Below are 17,874 nucleotides of genomic sequence, written 5' to 3' on the forward strand. Positions count from 1 at the left end.
CAGGCCCTTTTTCGCTCTTTTTTTAAATGAGTAGGAGTCAAGAGCCACTCAGAATAACAGCAGTGCAGAATTACTCTACAAATAAAAGTACAAAAGTATTGCCATCAAAATACACTTAAAGTACCAAAAGTGTACATTACGCTGAATGGACCATTTAATGTATATCACATTATTTTATTATAATGAGCAATGCATTAATGTGTAATTTAATGTTGCCAGTATATGACATTTGAGATTTGGTGTTGTTCATTAAATTGCATTTATGTAGTGGTATTACAGGTGACCATTGACATTATAGTCTTTGTGTACTAGCCGCTTTAAATGGCTAAAGAAAATAAATGTATTTGACTGGTCTCAGAGTGGGTCAGTCTGATAATAACAGATGGTACATTTCATGTGAAAGGCAGGAGGAGACTATATGACGACAAAATACAACTATATATGCAGGAATTTTGTTATTTTATTTTGTTTTATTGCCAAATTTGAATTGATTGGCATTGAATTATGTTTGTATTTTTTTGTATATATAAAATACATTATATATTTACCCTGGAACACCTGGAGTAAACCCACATAGGCATGGGGAGAACATACAAACTCCACACAGAAAGGCACCAACCAGCTGGCAGGTTGTTCCTGTGAGATGACACCTTTGAGCAGTGCACCACCATGCCTGCCTCACATGACTTGAAGTCCACTAATTCTTCCACTTATGGGGTTTCTTTAATCCCAAAAGGTGCATTGTTCATTTCCAGATAAAAGTAGTCTTTGTTGTCTCTGGGAGCTTCTCATCAGCGTCTTCACCCTCCGTGGAATCGTGGGACGGTGTGCTAGTGCTGGTGGACAGCGTCTCCTGAGCGACTTGAGCAGCGTGAGTCTCTTTCAGGGGTGTGATGGCGGGTGCATGAGGGAAGGGCTGTTGTACCTTCCATGGCTCATCCTACATGAGGGCACCAGTGTTGATTAACATCTTACAGAAGGGTCCATTAGCAGAACTGTTTGGACCTTGAAGTCATATGTCTGTAGTTCACACAGTACAACGCCTGAGCATCACCTGGGGCTCTAACTCACAACCTTAGACAACATGGGCACGTCAGGATGTTGTTGAGCTACCTGGCAGGCGGAAAACCATAGATGGCTTCACACTCAGCAGTCAGTAGGGTTGCATGTAATGGCAGATTTCAAACAAGTGTCAAAAATTCAATTATCAAGACAAAATTCTGAGAATTCCCGTACTTCATCTAGATCAGTTGTCCCCAGCCTTTTTGTCATGTGGACTGGTCAACGCTTGACACTTTTACCGTGGCCCGGGAGGGGAGGGGATGTACATAGATATAAATAAATATAATAATAAACGTAAATCCACTGTGTACTGTACGCAACTTTATTAACAGCTTCCTCGTAACATTGCGCCAACAACATAACATGAGTATAACATCAAAATCTTTGGTAACATCTTCTCTGCTCCCTAAACCAATTAATTACCAAATAAAATCACATGGAAAAATAAATTAATGACAAGAACCAGCAATTCCACATTTCTTTCTCTATTATCTAAATATACATAGACAACATTTGTATTTTTTTATATCACCTGTCGTGACAAATCCATGTATCCATATTCAAGTAGGACTCCTAGTATTGTCTGTTCAAAGCATTCTTTTTCTTGGAAGTTGTTGGCTCTACTTCTGTCTCTTCACTGGGCATTTTCCCCTTCGCAAAGAAACTTTCCAAAAACGTCTGTTTTTTACGGAGCTTGTGGGTTAAATTTGAGCGCTTGAGTGACCGAGAGAATCCGGTCATTTTTCAAAATAAAAGATTTTTCTAAATAAAAGATCTTTCAGACTCAGATAATAACTAAAACGGAAATAATTAATTATTTCTTGTGCAGCCCGGCACCAATTGATCCAGGGACTGGTACCGGTCCGCGGCCCAGGGGTTGGGGACCACTGGTGTAGCACACATCCAGCAGTTGTAGAGCAACATCAAGAACTATTTTGCCAGGTAGGCCTGATATTTTTTTGGCCTTTGACTCCACAATACACCTCTGACCATCACACTGACTGCAATCAGTGTAGAACTGTGAAGTTGTCATGTGGTGGTTTCTGACTGTACCTAGAACAAGATCCAGATGTGTTTAGCACAGTTTGTTACCCAGTTCATGTGCTGTCTAACTGATGAAATTATTTCTTTATTTGTTTGTGTTTTCTTCACTGGCAGTGGTTTGAACTCTTCTGGCCACCATACTCATCCTTTAACTCTCATGGTCCCCAACCTTTTTTCTCCGGACGGAAGGTGAGTCCCGACAACATGACTGTGTGACCAGATTTATGTCCCTACAACGTGGACACATACACACACGTACAGAAAATGCATCAGAGAATATTAAATTGGCGACATTATTTTGCACACATTTTATTTATTTGACAATTATGTTGTCAATTGTTAAAATAATTAGAACATACAAGAGCACAACCACATTAACCTGACCCTGTTATGTGTGGAGAGAAACAATCACCAGTTCTGTTCCAGAATTGTTATTTTTTGTCTACACGGTGATGTTGTGGGTTTAAGATTGAGTTGGTGCCCACGTGCCTGTCCTTTTTTTATTTTTTCAACCAGATTTATGGAAGATATTGTTGATACTGGAGGTCCTGGCACTCCTGCCATGCTGTAATTGTTATAACAGGGATTTTACTCTATAAACAAAGCATTGCACAATGTTACTGCATCTCCACAGAGTGTAAGTTTGATCACTTTAAATAGTTGGGATTGTTGGTGGAGAAATAGCTTCCTGGATCATCAAGATACATTTTTAGTGTCAAACAGGATTAAGTTCATGTTTTCTTGATCACAAGCAGCTGTCCTTCATGATGCCGGGGGACTCCAGCGCGTTCTTTCTGCGAGCAACAGCTTCCAAGATCTTCTTCCTGGGTCCCAGTTGGACGCGAATGCCTTTCAGGTCTTCATCAGAGCAAAGCATTAGCACGTCCATGTCCAGCTGCTCTCTGCTGAATGCAAGGGAAAGCTCTGGCAAGGAGATGGCAGACAAGAACACATCTAAAGGAGAGGTTTCCTCATCTTCATCATCGTCCAGGCCCAGATCTTCCTGGTCCCAGGGCAGATCAGCACTCCCCACGAAGCCAGAGGCATCCTCAAACTGCTCGTTCTGAACCGCGTAGCCGAGACTTTCGTTGTTCCCACTGGGGATGTCCTCTGACTCCAGTCCCATCTTCTTCATGAAAATAAGGCCTCCAAGGCCGGGCCGGTTGAAGATGGACTGTTTGACCTGACCTGGTTCTTCATCATCGTTATCGTGTTCGAAGCCTGCCATTCCTGCGCCATCTATCTCATCCTGCTCATTGAAGACATCCAGGAACTCTGGCTTCTCAGATGCTCCACTGTCCTGTTTGAGGAAAATAACATTCCCATCACTTCCCGATTTCTGCAGTGTACCTTTGTCTTTCCTCCCGAGCTTCTTCTGGAGTGAGCCTTTAAGCCTGGCCGTGAGCGAGCCAGATTTATCAGCAGCGATGAGCTTGGAGAACTGCTCATTGACGCTGGTCATGGTACCGCCATTTGAGAAAGCTGATGCTACGCTGGCTTCCGAAACAGACCCAGAAACGTTTGCTCTCTGCTGAATTTTATCCATCCTGCTCTGGTGTTTCTTCTTCACCTTTTCACAGAGTTTCACACGTTTCTCTGCTTCTTTGACGGCCTCCCTCTTCAGGTTGGCCACCCTCCTGGAGTTTTGGTTGGTCTGCTGCGACGCTGCAGCATCGAGGAAGCGCACGCAGGCCATGTGGTCGCGAGAAGCAGCTACGTCCATGGCCGTGTGTAAGTCATTGTCCAGTGCAAAGATGTTGGCACCGAAGTTGACCAGAAAACTGATGATGTGCATGTGGCCGTTGGCTGCAGCATGATGCAACGGCGTGTTTCCCCAGATGTCGCTCCTGTTGGGGTCTCCTCTGCAGAACACAAAAGAAAGATTTGATTTAAAGTAACTCATGCCACTCTCTATCATGGATTGATACCATATAATAATAATTCCTCTTCTATCCACTTCAAAAGGGTTTGTCCAATTCAAAGGACAACACGATAAAGTGGGAATATTTATTTCCAACGTGGTGCCACAATGTTAAAATACACACATTAAACAACAGCAATCAATCAATCAACAACAATCTTAAACTCAGTGAGGTAAACTCTTAAATTACCTCAGTGCAAACGATAAATATATTAAATATATTGTATTTGCAAGTATGCAGGATTAGCAAATTATCACATGCTATTTTAGGTTTTACACAGCGCCCCAGCTTTTTTGAATCAGTGCTGCAGCTTCACGCCTCAGACTGCAAGTTAAAGAAATAGTTCGACAAAATCCATTTTTTTAAAATGAGAGTTAGATGAGAAGATTGATACCACTCCCATGTACGGTAAATACGAGGCCAAAGCCAGCAGCTGGTTAGTTTATCTTGGCGCAAAGAGCAGACGCAGGGAGAGACAGTTAGCCTGGCTCTGTCCAAAGATAATACAATCCACCTGACAGCTAATCCACCTAAAACCCACCAATCAGCAGGTTTCTTCCTGTTTGTTTCATCATCCAAAGACTGAGGTGGAAGAATAACCTTATAAATGTGCCTGTTACAGGGGGTCAGACTATTTCTTGGCAGGAAGTAGTGGCTTTTGTGGCAGCTGGCTGCCTGGCATCTGACCCCGGCCGAGAAATAGCTCCACACATGACCTCCGCAAAAACCGCAATGTGTTGTTTTCACACTTAATGTCCAGATTAAGCAAACAAATATATATATATATATAATGTGTTCATTAGGGAGCTTTAGCAGTGCTGGTAGCCCTTACCTCTGGACAGAGCCAGGCTGTTTCCTCCGTTTCCATTCCTCATGCTAAGCTAAGCTAACCGGCTGCTGGCTCCTTCTACATGTTAACCTTACCAACATGATCGGTCTTCTCATCTAACTCCCAGCAAGAGAGCAAATTAAATGCATTTCCCAAAATGTCAGACTTTAAATGCATCTGAACATGAAGTCTCTCATGGAAAATGTGCTTCCTACATCACACCAAACAGGGCTGAAGATAATTGGTTAACTATTAAGATGTAAAGTCCTCCATTGCTGTGCCTCATTGTCAGAGCCATAAAAGTCTTGATTGCTGTATTCCTGCGACAGCTTGTCATGAATCCCAGCTCATGCTGGAAACAATAAAAGTGGAAATGCCTCGGTTAATAATGGCCACGTAGGTGAGACATGCGCTACGCCCCACTAAATATCTTCCTTCCAAACGCCTTTTCTGAAACTCACTTTTCAGTAAGAATGCTGTGCTAGATTTGTCTTTTGTTGTGCTGAATGCGAGATGGAGGAGGGGGAGGTGGGGACAGATAAAGGGCTCTATTGTTTTAAAGGATGGCTTTGGCTGATTAAGCACTTGGCTCAACTCATGGGAGAGAGCGGTCTAAAGAGTGGAATGAAGATTTAAACACCAACAGGTGCCTTCAAAACCCAGATGACTGTCTGAAAATGCCTAAAACATTCAACACTAAATGGTTCTAGTGGTGATTTTAGTTTAATTTTAGAGCATTACACATCACATATAGTAGAATTTGGATTGAAATGTAGACCTGTATATTTCTGTAGTGTAACAATATAGGCAAACTGATCTGTCAAACATTCTCTGGGATATCAAAACATTTCAATAAACTTCAGAGCACTAAAGTAATAATCACAGACTTAAAGTTCGCTGTGGCCACCGGTCATTTCAGTGTCTGTAGGCTACGTGTTATATGAAGCACAGGTCATACAGAGGAGTGTCATGTGCTTACTCTCTGCTGCATATGAGCTGAAGAGCATCAACATGTCCGTGGAAAGCAGCCAGTATGGTGGGAGTCATGCCATCCTCATCCGCCTTGTTCAGGTCGTTCTTCGTGGCCTCCTTCAAGAGGTCCAAGTATCCATCAATCGCTGCCTTGTGGTACCTCGACATGTCTCAGAAGAAACAGAAACGGTTTAAACAAATCTGTCACTTCCTCTTGCTGTTGCCCCCCTCCTCCAGTCGGATGAACGGACTGACGCGACTGCGGACCCGAGCAAACAAAGTGATCACTGGGCGTCAACATTTCAGCAGCTCAGAGCCATAAAACAAAAGCAAAGTCCAGTTCACTGCTGTCAGCTGAGAGTTTCCTCTAACACCATTCCTGCTTCATTAAGTGTGGTCACAGCAGCCTTACAAGTCCAATTTTTGGGCATTTTCCTTTTTTTTTATCATTACTCTAATACATTTCAGGTGGAAATATTGTACTTTTTACTCCACTTTATTTATTTGACAGCTTAAGTTATCATTTACTTCCCAGATTAAGGCTTCACATACATTCACATTATAAGATAGGCAATGATCCCTTATAAAAGATTAACATAGCCTAGGATAAAAGTTAATAGACCACAACCTCGATGAGCTACACTATTATCCTTACATGGTGATACAACAATAATAATCCACCTAATGAGAATTTAACACACTGCATAAGCGTACTTTTACATTTAATACTTAAGGTATTCACTTTTGTTGATGCTAGTTCTGTACTTTCATTGAATGTTGAATGGGGACTTTTTTCCTTCTTATGGAGTTTTATAAGTAGTTTAAGATCTTTTACTGCAGTAAAAGCACCGGTACCACATTGCAACAATATTTTTTCAGTGTAATAGTGATAGTACAGAGGTGTTATCCACAAAATATTCTTCACAAGAGTTAAAGTGGGCTACTCATTTTGCAAAATTACTATTTTTATTAAGTATTTCTTTCATCACTGGTGATTTCTAATATTAAATAGTTTGATGTAGCCTGTGTTTAATAATAATAAATTTGACATTACTTAAAGATAAAATATCAAATACCCAAAGTGGCATTTTTCTACAAACACATCATCCAGATTTTAGTGATGAAACTGAGAAACTTTATTGAGTCTTTCTGAAGTAAAGATGGGGAGGGGTTCACCACTCTGTGACAGACTGCGCTGACAAATAGTGCAACAATTTAAGAAACCAAACCTTTATGGTGAGTACAAGGTGCATGAAGCCCAATAATGGGAGTTGAAACACACCTGGTGGCATGGATTACAGACTAACTGACTGGCAGACCTCAGTATGTGAAGCTGGGGGACTGCAGGTCCAACACTGTGGCCAGCAGCACAGGAGCACTGCAGGGAACTGTGCCCTCTCCGGTCCTGTTCACCCTGTACACGTCCGACTTTCAGTACAACTCGGAGCTCTGTCATGTACAGAAGTTTGCGGACGACACAGCCATAGTGGGCTGTATCAGGAGTGGACAAGAGGATGAGTACAGGAAACTGATTCAGGACTTCATCACATGGTGTGACTCCAACCACCTGCTCCTCAACACCACCAAGACCAGGGAGATGGTGGTGGACTTTAGGAGACCCAGTCCGTGTCCAGAACCGGTCATCATCAAAGGGCACTGTGTGGAGGTGGTTCACACCTACAAATACCTGGGAGTGCAGCTGGACGAGAAACTGGATTGGACTGCCAACACTGACGCTCTGTGCAGGAAAGCACAGAGCCGCCTGTACTTCCTCAGAAGGCTGGCGTCCTTTAACATCTGCAAAAAGCTGCTGCAGATTTTCTACCAGTCTGTGGTAGCGAGTGCCCTCCTGTACGCAGTAGTGTGCTGGGGAAGCAACTTGAAGAAGAAGGACGCAGCACGCCTGGACAAACTAGTGAGGAAGGCAGGCTCCGTCGTTGGCATAGAGCTGGACTGTCTGACATCTGTGGCAGAGCGATGGTCACTGAACAAGCTCCTGTCCATAACAGACAATCCTGATCACCCACTGCACAGCACCATCTCCAGGCAGAGGAGCAGCTTCAGTGACAGACTGCTGTCATTGTCCTGCTCTGCTGACAGACTGAAAAGATCGTTCCTCCCCCACGCTGTACGGCTCTTCAACACCTCTCAGGGAGGGCGACAAAAACAATAACCAACACAACCACTCCGAACTCACTACACACCTACACCACACATGGACACACGCACTTTATCTCACACACATCCATATGCGGGACTCAAACCGCACACTGTTACTTTGCACAACTGCACTACTGCGCACATATTTAACTGCTCGAATGTTTAGTTCAGATGTTTATCCTGTGGTTCAGATGTTTATCCTGTATAGCTTGGTTTTTTATTTTTATTTCACTAATTTTTCTTACATTGTTATTTTGTATTTTGTATTGGATTTTTGCCACTTACTTGAAAGTTGTGCCTTACTTGAAAGTAGTTCCTGTTCTTATTTTGCATGCCCTTGTGTGTCCACCTTTTTGAACTGCTGGAACTGCAAATTTCTCCTTGGAGATCAATAAAGTATCTATCTATCAATCTATCTATCTGTCTATCTATCTATCTATCTATCTATCTATCTATCTATCTATCTATCTATCTATCTATCTATCTATCTATCTATCTATCTATCTATCTATCTATCTAATAAAATGTAGTGGACTCAAGCGCCACCTGCTGGTTGATTGCAGAAAAAATGGTCCCTGTCAGTGGTTTCTCATGTTCCTGGAAGATTATTACTGGTTTAGTCGCACTTTGTGGCTGTAGATGTTTCAATTTGTGCTTATTTGTATTTGTGACATTACTCTGAATGAACAGCAGCCCAACAGGGTCACTCAGAGGCACATTAAAAGCATTTCCAAGTGCAATGACAGTACCAAGAAACAGTATCATCATGTCTGAAGCTGTAATGTTCCAGGAGAGTTCATCACTGTGTAAAGCAGCTGAGGGAAAGTGAACATGGCTGATTAAGCCACGAAAGACATTATAAGACAAAAATGAGGCCTTCCTGTTGCCTTGTACTGACCCCTCTTTGCCCCACTGTCTTGTGATGAAGACTACACAGACCCAGATTTGATGTGTATCAACTAGTTTGAGATCATTTTGAGAAAAGAAACATTTATTGGGGAACATACATGTAAGCTCAACATCAAAAAGTGAAACTGAATCCTCCAGATACTACATGGTCTGCAAAGGCCTCATAATTTCACTCCTGTAATATCTGTCTGTAATGTAATACTTTAATTTGATGCACCCCCTGGCATCTTCCAATCTCTTGTACCTGTCTTTGTTCTGTGTTTATGTTCACAATAAAGTTTAAAAAGTAAAAAGTAAAAAAAGGATTCATTCAAATACCCTCCTTTTCAGGTACAAGTCCTTAATAATTAGGGTCAAATGTTGACCTGCATGTTCGATGAATGTGTAATTTGGTTTATGAAAGTATTTGTAATCCAGTGTGTCCAGTTTGTAGTACAGTGTCACTGCAGACCCTCCCATCCTGGACACACCCTGCTCCAGCCTCTCCCCTGTGATTGGCGCTACAGATCACTGAACGCCAAAACAACCGCTTTCTCCCCACAAGCCGTCACCCTGATGAACAGTTAGCAGTCACACAGTGTCACTAACCCTCTGACAGCAAAACATCCAGTGACTGGCCATTTCCATCCATGAATGAACAGTTGAACATGTACATGTATCACTCGCTGTCACTGCCAACAGTACATTTCATTGTGTATATTGTTTATTTCCTCACCATTCTTTGTATATATTGCTCATTTTTATGTTTTTGTACTATTAAACTTATCGTACAAAAACTTTGGATTCCTGGATTTCAGGAGGTCCAAGAAGACGGATCACGCCCCCCTCCTCATGGAAGGAGAGGTGGTGGAGCGTGTGGACAACATCATGTTCCTGGGCCTCCACATCACATCTGATCTTTCCTGGTCCATGAACACCTCCTGCCTGGTGAAGAAGGCACAACAAAGGCTCTTCTTCCTCAGGAAACTGAAACGGGCTGGACTCTCCTCTCGGTTGCTCGTCAACTTCTACAGGGCCACAATTGAAAGCATCCTCTGCCTCAGTGTGACAGTGTGGTATGGCAGCTGCACGGCACAGGAGAGGAAACAACTGGCACGGGTGGTTAAAACTGCACAGGGCTTCATGGGCTGCCCCCTTCCTGACCTAGACTCTATATATGAAGGCCGGGTCAGGAGGAGGGCAAGATCCATCACCATGGACCCCAGCCATCCGGGCCACAGACTGTTTGTACCGCTTCCATCAGGAAAGCGGTACAGGAACATCCGCACCACCACTAACAGCTTGAGGGACAGCTTCTTCCACAGAGCTGTCAGAGCTATCACCCCCAGCAGCCCCTCACTGCAGTGAGAGACTGTGAGAACTGTGAACCACTGCACACCGCACTTTACACCTACACCTCCACCTCCACCTCCACCTGCACCTTCTGTGTACTTAACATTTGAGTACACACACAAACTTAACTAAATTATAAACATTTTAGTATATTGGCACATTTCATTTCATTGGTATATTTTATTGTTTACTGTTTATATACATTTTAGTATATTTCAGCTGCTGTCGGCACATTTCACTGGTATATTTCATTTTGTCGGCACATTTCACTGGTATATTTTATTCTGTTGGTACATTTCACTGGTATATTTTTATTGCCTTAGTATATTTTCATTCGGGTATATTTTTAATTGCATTTACGAATATTTTTATTGCATGTTTGTTTAATTTATTGTAGTTATCTTTATTTTATTCTTTCTAATCTTAGTAAATTTGCAATGCAAATTTCATTGACATGCCATGCTCAATGACAATAAAGAATCTTGAATCTTGAATTGTTCAGTCTTTTGTTTGTTTGTTTTTTCAAAAGTGCATTTTTTAAAAAGCAGTGTCCAATTCCATATATGGGCACAAACCATATATAGACACACATCCATGATGTCACCAGCCAGATCTGTGCTTTGATCTTCTACGTCATCGAAGCCGGCATGAATACACTGGTCGCGGATTCACCAGTTGGAGTGAGAGATAGTTGAGTTGCTTTTTGTTTTGAGAATATCGGTTTGCAGATTTGTTTCAGCACTTGTGTTTAGTGATTTTACCGTTGATCCTGTTATACAACATCGACCACGATGGCAAGAAGAGCGATCAGAGGCAGGAAGGTACGTACTTCAAACCAGAGACACCTGACACATTTTATTCACTGCTGCACTCACACACAAGATTACTGTTGTTTACAGCAAACAACTCATGTTGTTAGACTGACTTCATGAATAGTTTGAACGTGTTAAGGATATTACGGCGCAGCCAGCCAAACATGCTGTTACGGCAGCCGATCAATATCGGTGTCGTTCAGTCCAGCAAGCGAGCAAGCTGGGTTCTTAATCCAAAAAAAAAAAAAAAAACTTTATCTAATAAACAAGGTTAACAAAACAGGTCTTCAAAAACAATTTCCAGGTGTAACACAGCAAGCACGGTCAAAAAACTATAACTCCGTGCTGGTCCAAATCCCTCTAGCTGTTTCCACCGTCTCTTTCAGATCTAAAGTGCGTCAGCCTTTACGCACGCAATAAAATTAATGTCCCTTACTTACAGTAAACATTCTTCCATATAATAAACAAACGAAAAAATTTGCAAATTTCTCCTTGGAGATGAATAAAGAATCTATCTATCTATCTATCTATCTATCTATCTATCTATCTATCTATCTATCTATCTATCTATCTATCTATCTATTTATCTAAAAATTACAAAATGCTAAATATATGAATTATTTTATTGCTTTCAAATTAAATCAAATTAAATTATTAATCATGTATTAGTATTAGGTGATCGCCTGGATGTAGCAGCTTCTAATTCGCTCGGTATTAAACAACACAGACTACTGAGCACGAGCACTTTGTGTCGTGAATGATTTCATCGAGCTCCTCGTGCTCAGCAAATGACGCCACAAAGGATGTTTTCTTCGATGTGACTCAATGCGTGAGCTGACGTCGTGAATCAATCAGCACACATTAAATGTCAATATGACGACTCTGACTATTCCATCAGCTTGAACTGGCTCTCTTGCATGAGATGCACTTTAGTGATGATTGGATCTTCAAACGTTAAAGAAAATGTTTATGAATTTCAACCTGATTGTAGAAAATATTCTTTTTCCTTGTATGTAAATGTGACCTGCTGTATTTCCACTCAGTGTCCTGAACGCACGACTAATGCATTTCTTTGCTCATTCTGCACAGGGCTTCAACAGAGCCATGGAGGACTCAAGGAGACAGGTGGAGGAGGAACCCCGAGTAATGGAGGAGAGCATGAGGACCCCATCAAAGGCAAAGGTCCCGCAGCAGTGGGCGCCTAATAAAGAGAGACAGACCTTGGTGGAGAAGCTGTCCATCACCGAAGGAGAGAACAGGAAGTTGAAGGCCAACCTCCAGGAAGCCAACAAAGAGATCGACTCTCTACAAGACAGTATGGTTGCTCTGCTGGACAGATTCGATGCGGCCATCAATTCCTGGACGCACGAGCGCAAAACAGCAGAGGAGGACTTGAAAAAGAGAGAGCTGCACGTCGCCTCTCTGGAACAGAGCCTCCGCCTTCAGAGAGAGGAATCGGAGAGGCTGAAAGCCTCTTTGGATGAACTCAAAGCCTCCAGAGCATTGAGCGACGTGGAAGAGAGGTGGCAGGCAGAGGTCAGCCAGCTGAAAAAGCTCCTGGAGGAGAAAGACAAGCAGGTCAGCAGGGAAATTAAAAAAAGACGAGCTCGCACAAACGCTCACATCGACACCTTGGCCCTGCTGAACGAAACAGTGTCAGCTCTAAAACAGAGCCAAGCGACCTGCGTGGCTGTCGAGGGAAAGCTGCAAGAGCAGCTGGAAAAGAGAGAGCAAAGCCACCAGAGAGAGATCTCAGAGAGGGAGGAGAGCTTCAGGAAGAAGCTCTCAGAGAGGGAGGAGAGCTTCAGGAAGGAGATCTCAGAGAGGGAGGAGAGCTTCAGGAAGAAGCTCTCAGAGACGGAAGAGAGCTGCAGGAAGGAGATCTCAGAGAGGGAGGAGATCTTCAAGAAGGAGATCTCAGAGAGGGAGGAGAGCTTCAGGAAGAAGCTCTCAGAGACAGAAGAGAGCTGCAGGAAGGAGATCTCAGACAGAGAGATCTTCAAGAAGTCATGTGGAGAGAAGCTGTCCATCACCGAAGAGAACAGGAGGTTGAAGGCTGACCTCCAGGAAGCCAACAAAGAGATCGACTCTCTACAAGACAGTCTGGTTGCTCTGCTGGACAGATTTGATGCGGCCATCAATTCCTGGACGCACGAGCGCAAAACAGCAGAGGAGGACATGAAAAAGAGAGAGCTGCACATCGCCTCTCTGGAAAAGAGCCTCCGCATTCAGAGAGAGGAATCGGAGGGGCTGAAAGCCTCTTTGGATGAACTCAAAGCCTCCAGAGGAGGAGAGGAGTGGAGCCGGGTCAACACGGAGCATCCCCGACATGGCGGATTCTCCCAGCACACCACCTATGACAACACACTGGGAAGAAGACCCACTCGACATGCAGTGACTTCCCAAAAGAACAAAAAGCGGTCACTGAAAGTGGCCGCTTTTTGAAATATAATAATTTTTGAAATATATAAATAAATAAATAAAATTACAATTTCATGAATAGATGAACTTTATTGATCCCATGCAGGGATCATGTCACAGCAGCAGAAGTACAAGATCAGACTCAGACAGAAGTCATTTCAAAGACCTTGTCTAAAAAACTAAGCTACTATATACTTTATAAACATCTATATGAAGCTGAAGGATGAAAAACACTCCAATTACAATTGAAGAAGGTGGAATTATGAGAAATGAAACACCACATTATACCCAAAAAGTGTGCGTGAGGGAATGAAATCAGGTGGTGGTGAAAGCCTGACATACAGTTATTGCACTTGTAGCAGAAAAAACAAAATGTGATGTGATGATTTATTTTGAAAAACGATGATGAAAAGGGTGAGGGACCACTGCTCTACACTCGTGTCAGTGTTGGAAAGTCTACACCTGACTCTTATATAGTACCACTAACGGGTGGAACACAGCGAACTCTGAGGGTGTAGAATGGCAACCAAAGCCCCCTCTAACTTCCTGTATTCAAAAAATGAATTCATATGTTTTCTAATATCTTAGCGACTACAAATTAAATTGAGCCAAATTCAGGTGTTTTGACTTTGATTTACCTTCACAGATCAGGAACCATATTTATCAAGCAAAAATAAAGCAGTGTCTTGACATTGAGAGAACACCAGTGTGAACCCCTGAGCCACCATGCTGCCCTGAGAGTGAAGGTAAATCAACCTCCAAGTGATGTGCAGTACACCATGTTCTCTGTCTGGAGAGGTATGTCTCCACTGTTCACACACGAGAAAACATCAAGTCAAGTTCTTCGGGGACGCAGGAAGTCTTCTGCAAACGCACTCCCCGAACATTGGTCCAATCCTCCTGTATTAACAAACAGCTCAATACAAGCCAATGATTAAATATTTAACAGTGATTCACTTTTCAGAGCTGTTTGTGAAGTTAAGATTTGAAATGTGGAAACTGAGAAATTTTATTGAGTCTTTCTGAAGTAAAGATGGGGAGGGGTTCACCACTCTGTGACAGACTGCGCTGACAAATAGTGCAACAATTTAAGAAACCAAACCTTTATGGCGAGTACAAGGTGCATGAGGCCCAATAATAAAATGTAGTGGACTCAAGCGCCACCTGCTGGTTGATTGCAGAAAAAATGGTCCCTGTCAGTGGTTTATCATGTTCCTGGAAGATTATTACTGGTTAAGTCACATTTTGTGGCTGTAGATGTTTAAAGTTGTGCTAATTTCAACTCCTCCTCCTATTTATTTAGAAAAAAGGTTATTCAGCATAACTGCCAAAAAATTCAAGAATTCATTAACAGCAACAGACATGTTATTCTTTTTTAACTTTATTTAATTTAATACATTAGAAAGGCAACATTTGTCCGGACTACCCAGCTGTGTCACAATAACAGTACGAGAATGGGAATGAGGCCTACCTGCCAAGGTAAGAGAGTAAGAGAGACAGCGATGAAGGGATGTCGCAGAAGGGTGATGTGCTCCTCTCAGTCTCAAACATTCTATAACCCACGCAACAGCGTTGCAACACTACAAAAATCTTGTAGTGTTGTCTTCAAAAAAATACAAAAAGAAATATTCAAAACTCAGCCTGACAACTCCTGCAGCAAAAAAAAAAAAAAAAAACTATGATGCCCACTCAAAGTCAATGAGCTTCGTCAAAAGGGTGCTCACATGAGGGTTCATTGTTGTGCGCTTCTTGGTCTTTGAGCCTCTTTCGGGATTGATGCCCAAGAAGCACCTGTTAATAAGCAAAGATAGTTTCAGTTTTAAATAGACTTGCAGGCAACATTTGTCAAGGTGTTCAACTGTGCCTTTTCCCATATCACACCCTAATAGATCTATAACCCAAACTTGTCGGATCTTCCTCTCATCATAAAATCATTTTTAGCCATCTTTAGCCAGGGTGCCTCAGGTCAGGTTTGCCTTAGGCCCGGGCCACACAGTACGCCTGAGCAGAGCGTGAGCTTGGCGTTACGGCATGGTTTTCATTTCGGCGTCCACACTAACAGGTTAGAGTATCCACACAGCCGGCATGAGCAGCGCAATGCGTCATCTAGAGAGTCCAGGGCTCGCCGTTTTTTTTCCGCTGCGTGGCCCGGGCGTTAGGCAAAGTGGTCTGGGCATGCTCTGTTGTTTTTCTACTGTAAGGGGCTGTACTAATATGCGCTGCCACTCTATTTCAATTTCAATTTATTTAGGATAACCCATTGAGATGCAGCTTCTCATTCAAACGCGTCTTCATGCAATTGGCCAGCTGGTAAATTAAACCCAACCCTGTTGGAAGTATGACAAACACATCCTTTTCAATAAAGGGTCTGACCTTTGAATGAACTCCAGCGTTGACGATCCAGCGGCAGGATACTCAAGGTTGAAGACGTAATAGCTGCTGAAGAAAGCTGCTACTCCATGTACAAACAAGGGGTGTGGGCCCATCACAACATATCCCTCAATGGATATAAGCCACCCAGAGGGCTTCATCATGTCACCTGAAATGAACAGATACCACATCATGTGTTATGAGCACTTTGAGATCCGTTTCAGATATATAGTAGTGTGCCATGCAAATGTAATTATTATTATTATTGTTATTGTTATTATTATTATTATTATTATTATTATTATTATTATTATTATTATTATTATTATTATTATTATTATTATTATTATTATTATTATTATTATTAAATATTTGAATAAAAAAATCTTACATCAAATTCAAGCATCAAATTCTCCTTCGGCTCTCTGAAGTATGACATTAGGAGCAGCAGGATGCAGGCAGCCTTGTCAGAGTCTGGCTCATAGCAGGCCAGAACATCACAGATCCTGGGGTTGTCCAGCGTTGCACAGTAATCCAGGATGGTCTGTCCTCGTCGACTGATTGCCTCCTGCAGTTTTTGAAGGATGTCAATGTCTGTCAGGAGGCTAAAGTGGAGGGCCACTCCAGTTTGATCTCGGACATCGCTGGGGCAGGCACTTTGTTAAGGTATTTCCGCAGGATGACGTATGTCTTCGTCATTATTGGTTCTGCTCTCTCTGCCCCACTCATTCCTTCCTCTGTGTACACAGACATACAAATGTATTGTTAGTACGCAAGTAACAACTGACTAAAGTCACCCAAATTTGCATTGCACAAAATTAAAAAAAACAATAATAAAGACAGTAGATTGCATGCCTGAGTAGATGTTGAGCAGATCCCTCTTCATATTCTATTCTTCATATTCGGTCTCCCCCACTGGCAAATCTGCTGGGCCCCACCTCACACACCTAGGGGTGGGCATCACAGGGTAACAATGCTATTGGGGGTGGTTATAGCTCAGAGGTTGGAGCAGGTCATCTCATGGCTGAAGGGTCTACATCTGTGTTTACCACAGTATTGACACCGCAACATGCTTGACGTAAAAAGGGTCCATGTTAAAGTGTCAATAAAGTAGTCAAGAGAAAAGTACGTTTTGTCCTGTTTCAGGGTTATTCATGGTCTTATACAATGCTTTTGATCAAAATGTTGACAGATTTTACCCGTATATTGTCACATACCCGTATTGGTCAACAGGACCTCTTGCCAGTCTGGCCTCTCCTGCCATTCCCCTGCGCGGTCTTCCTTCTCTGCGGCATCGAGCAAGAGTATTATTCCTATATTTGTACTCCACTCTTGTTTTTACTTGTTGCAGAAGAGAGGGACAATCCTACTCCAACAATATCACCATGCTTGCCAATGTCGCCAAATGTTTTTGGATGGTTTCTGAAAATAGGCAATTAGACAATTAGAAAATACGTCACTATTGTGGACAAAATAATCACAATAAACTATATTATTACAATGTGAAATATAAAGAAAAAAGGTCTAACTGGCATTGTATCGTAGTGTCAAACTGTAGCTTCTACTTTGAACCAGTCTGGTTCAAAGACAAACCTGAACACTAACTTCCATGCAGACCAGTACACTTACAACATAAGCACACAGCTAATGTGAGGATTACTTAAAGGAAAAAAACACGCTAAAACAACATCAGGCTGAACAACAAGACCTTCATAAAAACATGTGATTAAGTCTGGTTTTCTTGACTTTACTAGCTCCATTTAAACAAACCATGTTTACAAAGTCTTCACTTCGGCACCCTTGTGACATCACAGAGATGCAGGAAATGAGTCAATGAAAACTACAAACAGCTGAAGGGGATGGGGCTGGGGATTTACTGACAGCTTGCACCACCTTAACTGTGTTTTTGTTCATCACAATTAAAAAAAAAGGGGGGGGGGGGGGGGCTTAATGGACATTTTTGGACATCTTAATGGTCTATGGAATATTCTATTCTCCTCTTGCCTGGTCTCTTTGTGTATGAATTCTTATAAATCCTCAA

The 17,874-nt window shown here is 42.3% G+C and overlaps 1 protein-coding gene and 1 pseudogene across 1 annotated transcript; both read right to left on the reverse strand.

Moving 5' to 3' along the window:
- Nucleotides 1-2,851: 2,851 nt before the first annotated feature.
- On the reverse strand, nucleotides 2,852-5,997 carry anks4b (ankyrin repeat and sterile alpha motif domain containing 4B). The gene is made up of 2 exons (XM_041957916.1): nucleotides 5,837-5,997; nucleotides 2,852-3,968 (listed from the first exon to the last, which is right to left on the reverse strand). The coding sequence occupies exons 1-2, from the start codon at nucleotides 5,995-5,997 to the stop codon at nucleotides 2,852-2,854; spliced, it is 1,278 nt and encodes a 425-aa protein (XP_041813850.1).
- A 9,996-nt stretch (nucleotides 5,998-15,993) lies between these two features.
- LOC121620415 lies at nucleotides 15,994-17,467 on the reverse strand (annotated as a pseudogene).
- Between the last annotated feature and the right edge of the window lie 407 nt (nucleotides 17,468-17,874).

This window comes from Chelmon rostratus, chromosome 17 (genome assembly GCF_017976325.1).
Source record: "Chelmon rostratus isolate fCheRos1 chromosome 17, fCheRos1.pri, whole genome shotgun sequence".
Taxonomy (NCBI): Eukaryota; Metazoa; Chordata; class Actinopteri; order Chaetodontiformes; family Chaetodontidae; genus Chelmon; species Chelmon rostratus.

What these genes read in the sequence shown, in the direction of transcription:
- anks4b (XM_041957916.1), bottom strand. Translation starts at nt 5,997, where the DNA reads ATGTCGAGGTACCACAAGGCAGCGATTGATGGATACTTGGACCTCTTG. An exon ending in CAGCTCATATGCAGCAGAGA is followed by an intron (nt 3,969 to 5,836) that starts GTAAGCACATGA and finishes TGTGTTCTGCAG; the next exon opens with AGGAGACCCCAACAGGAGCG.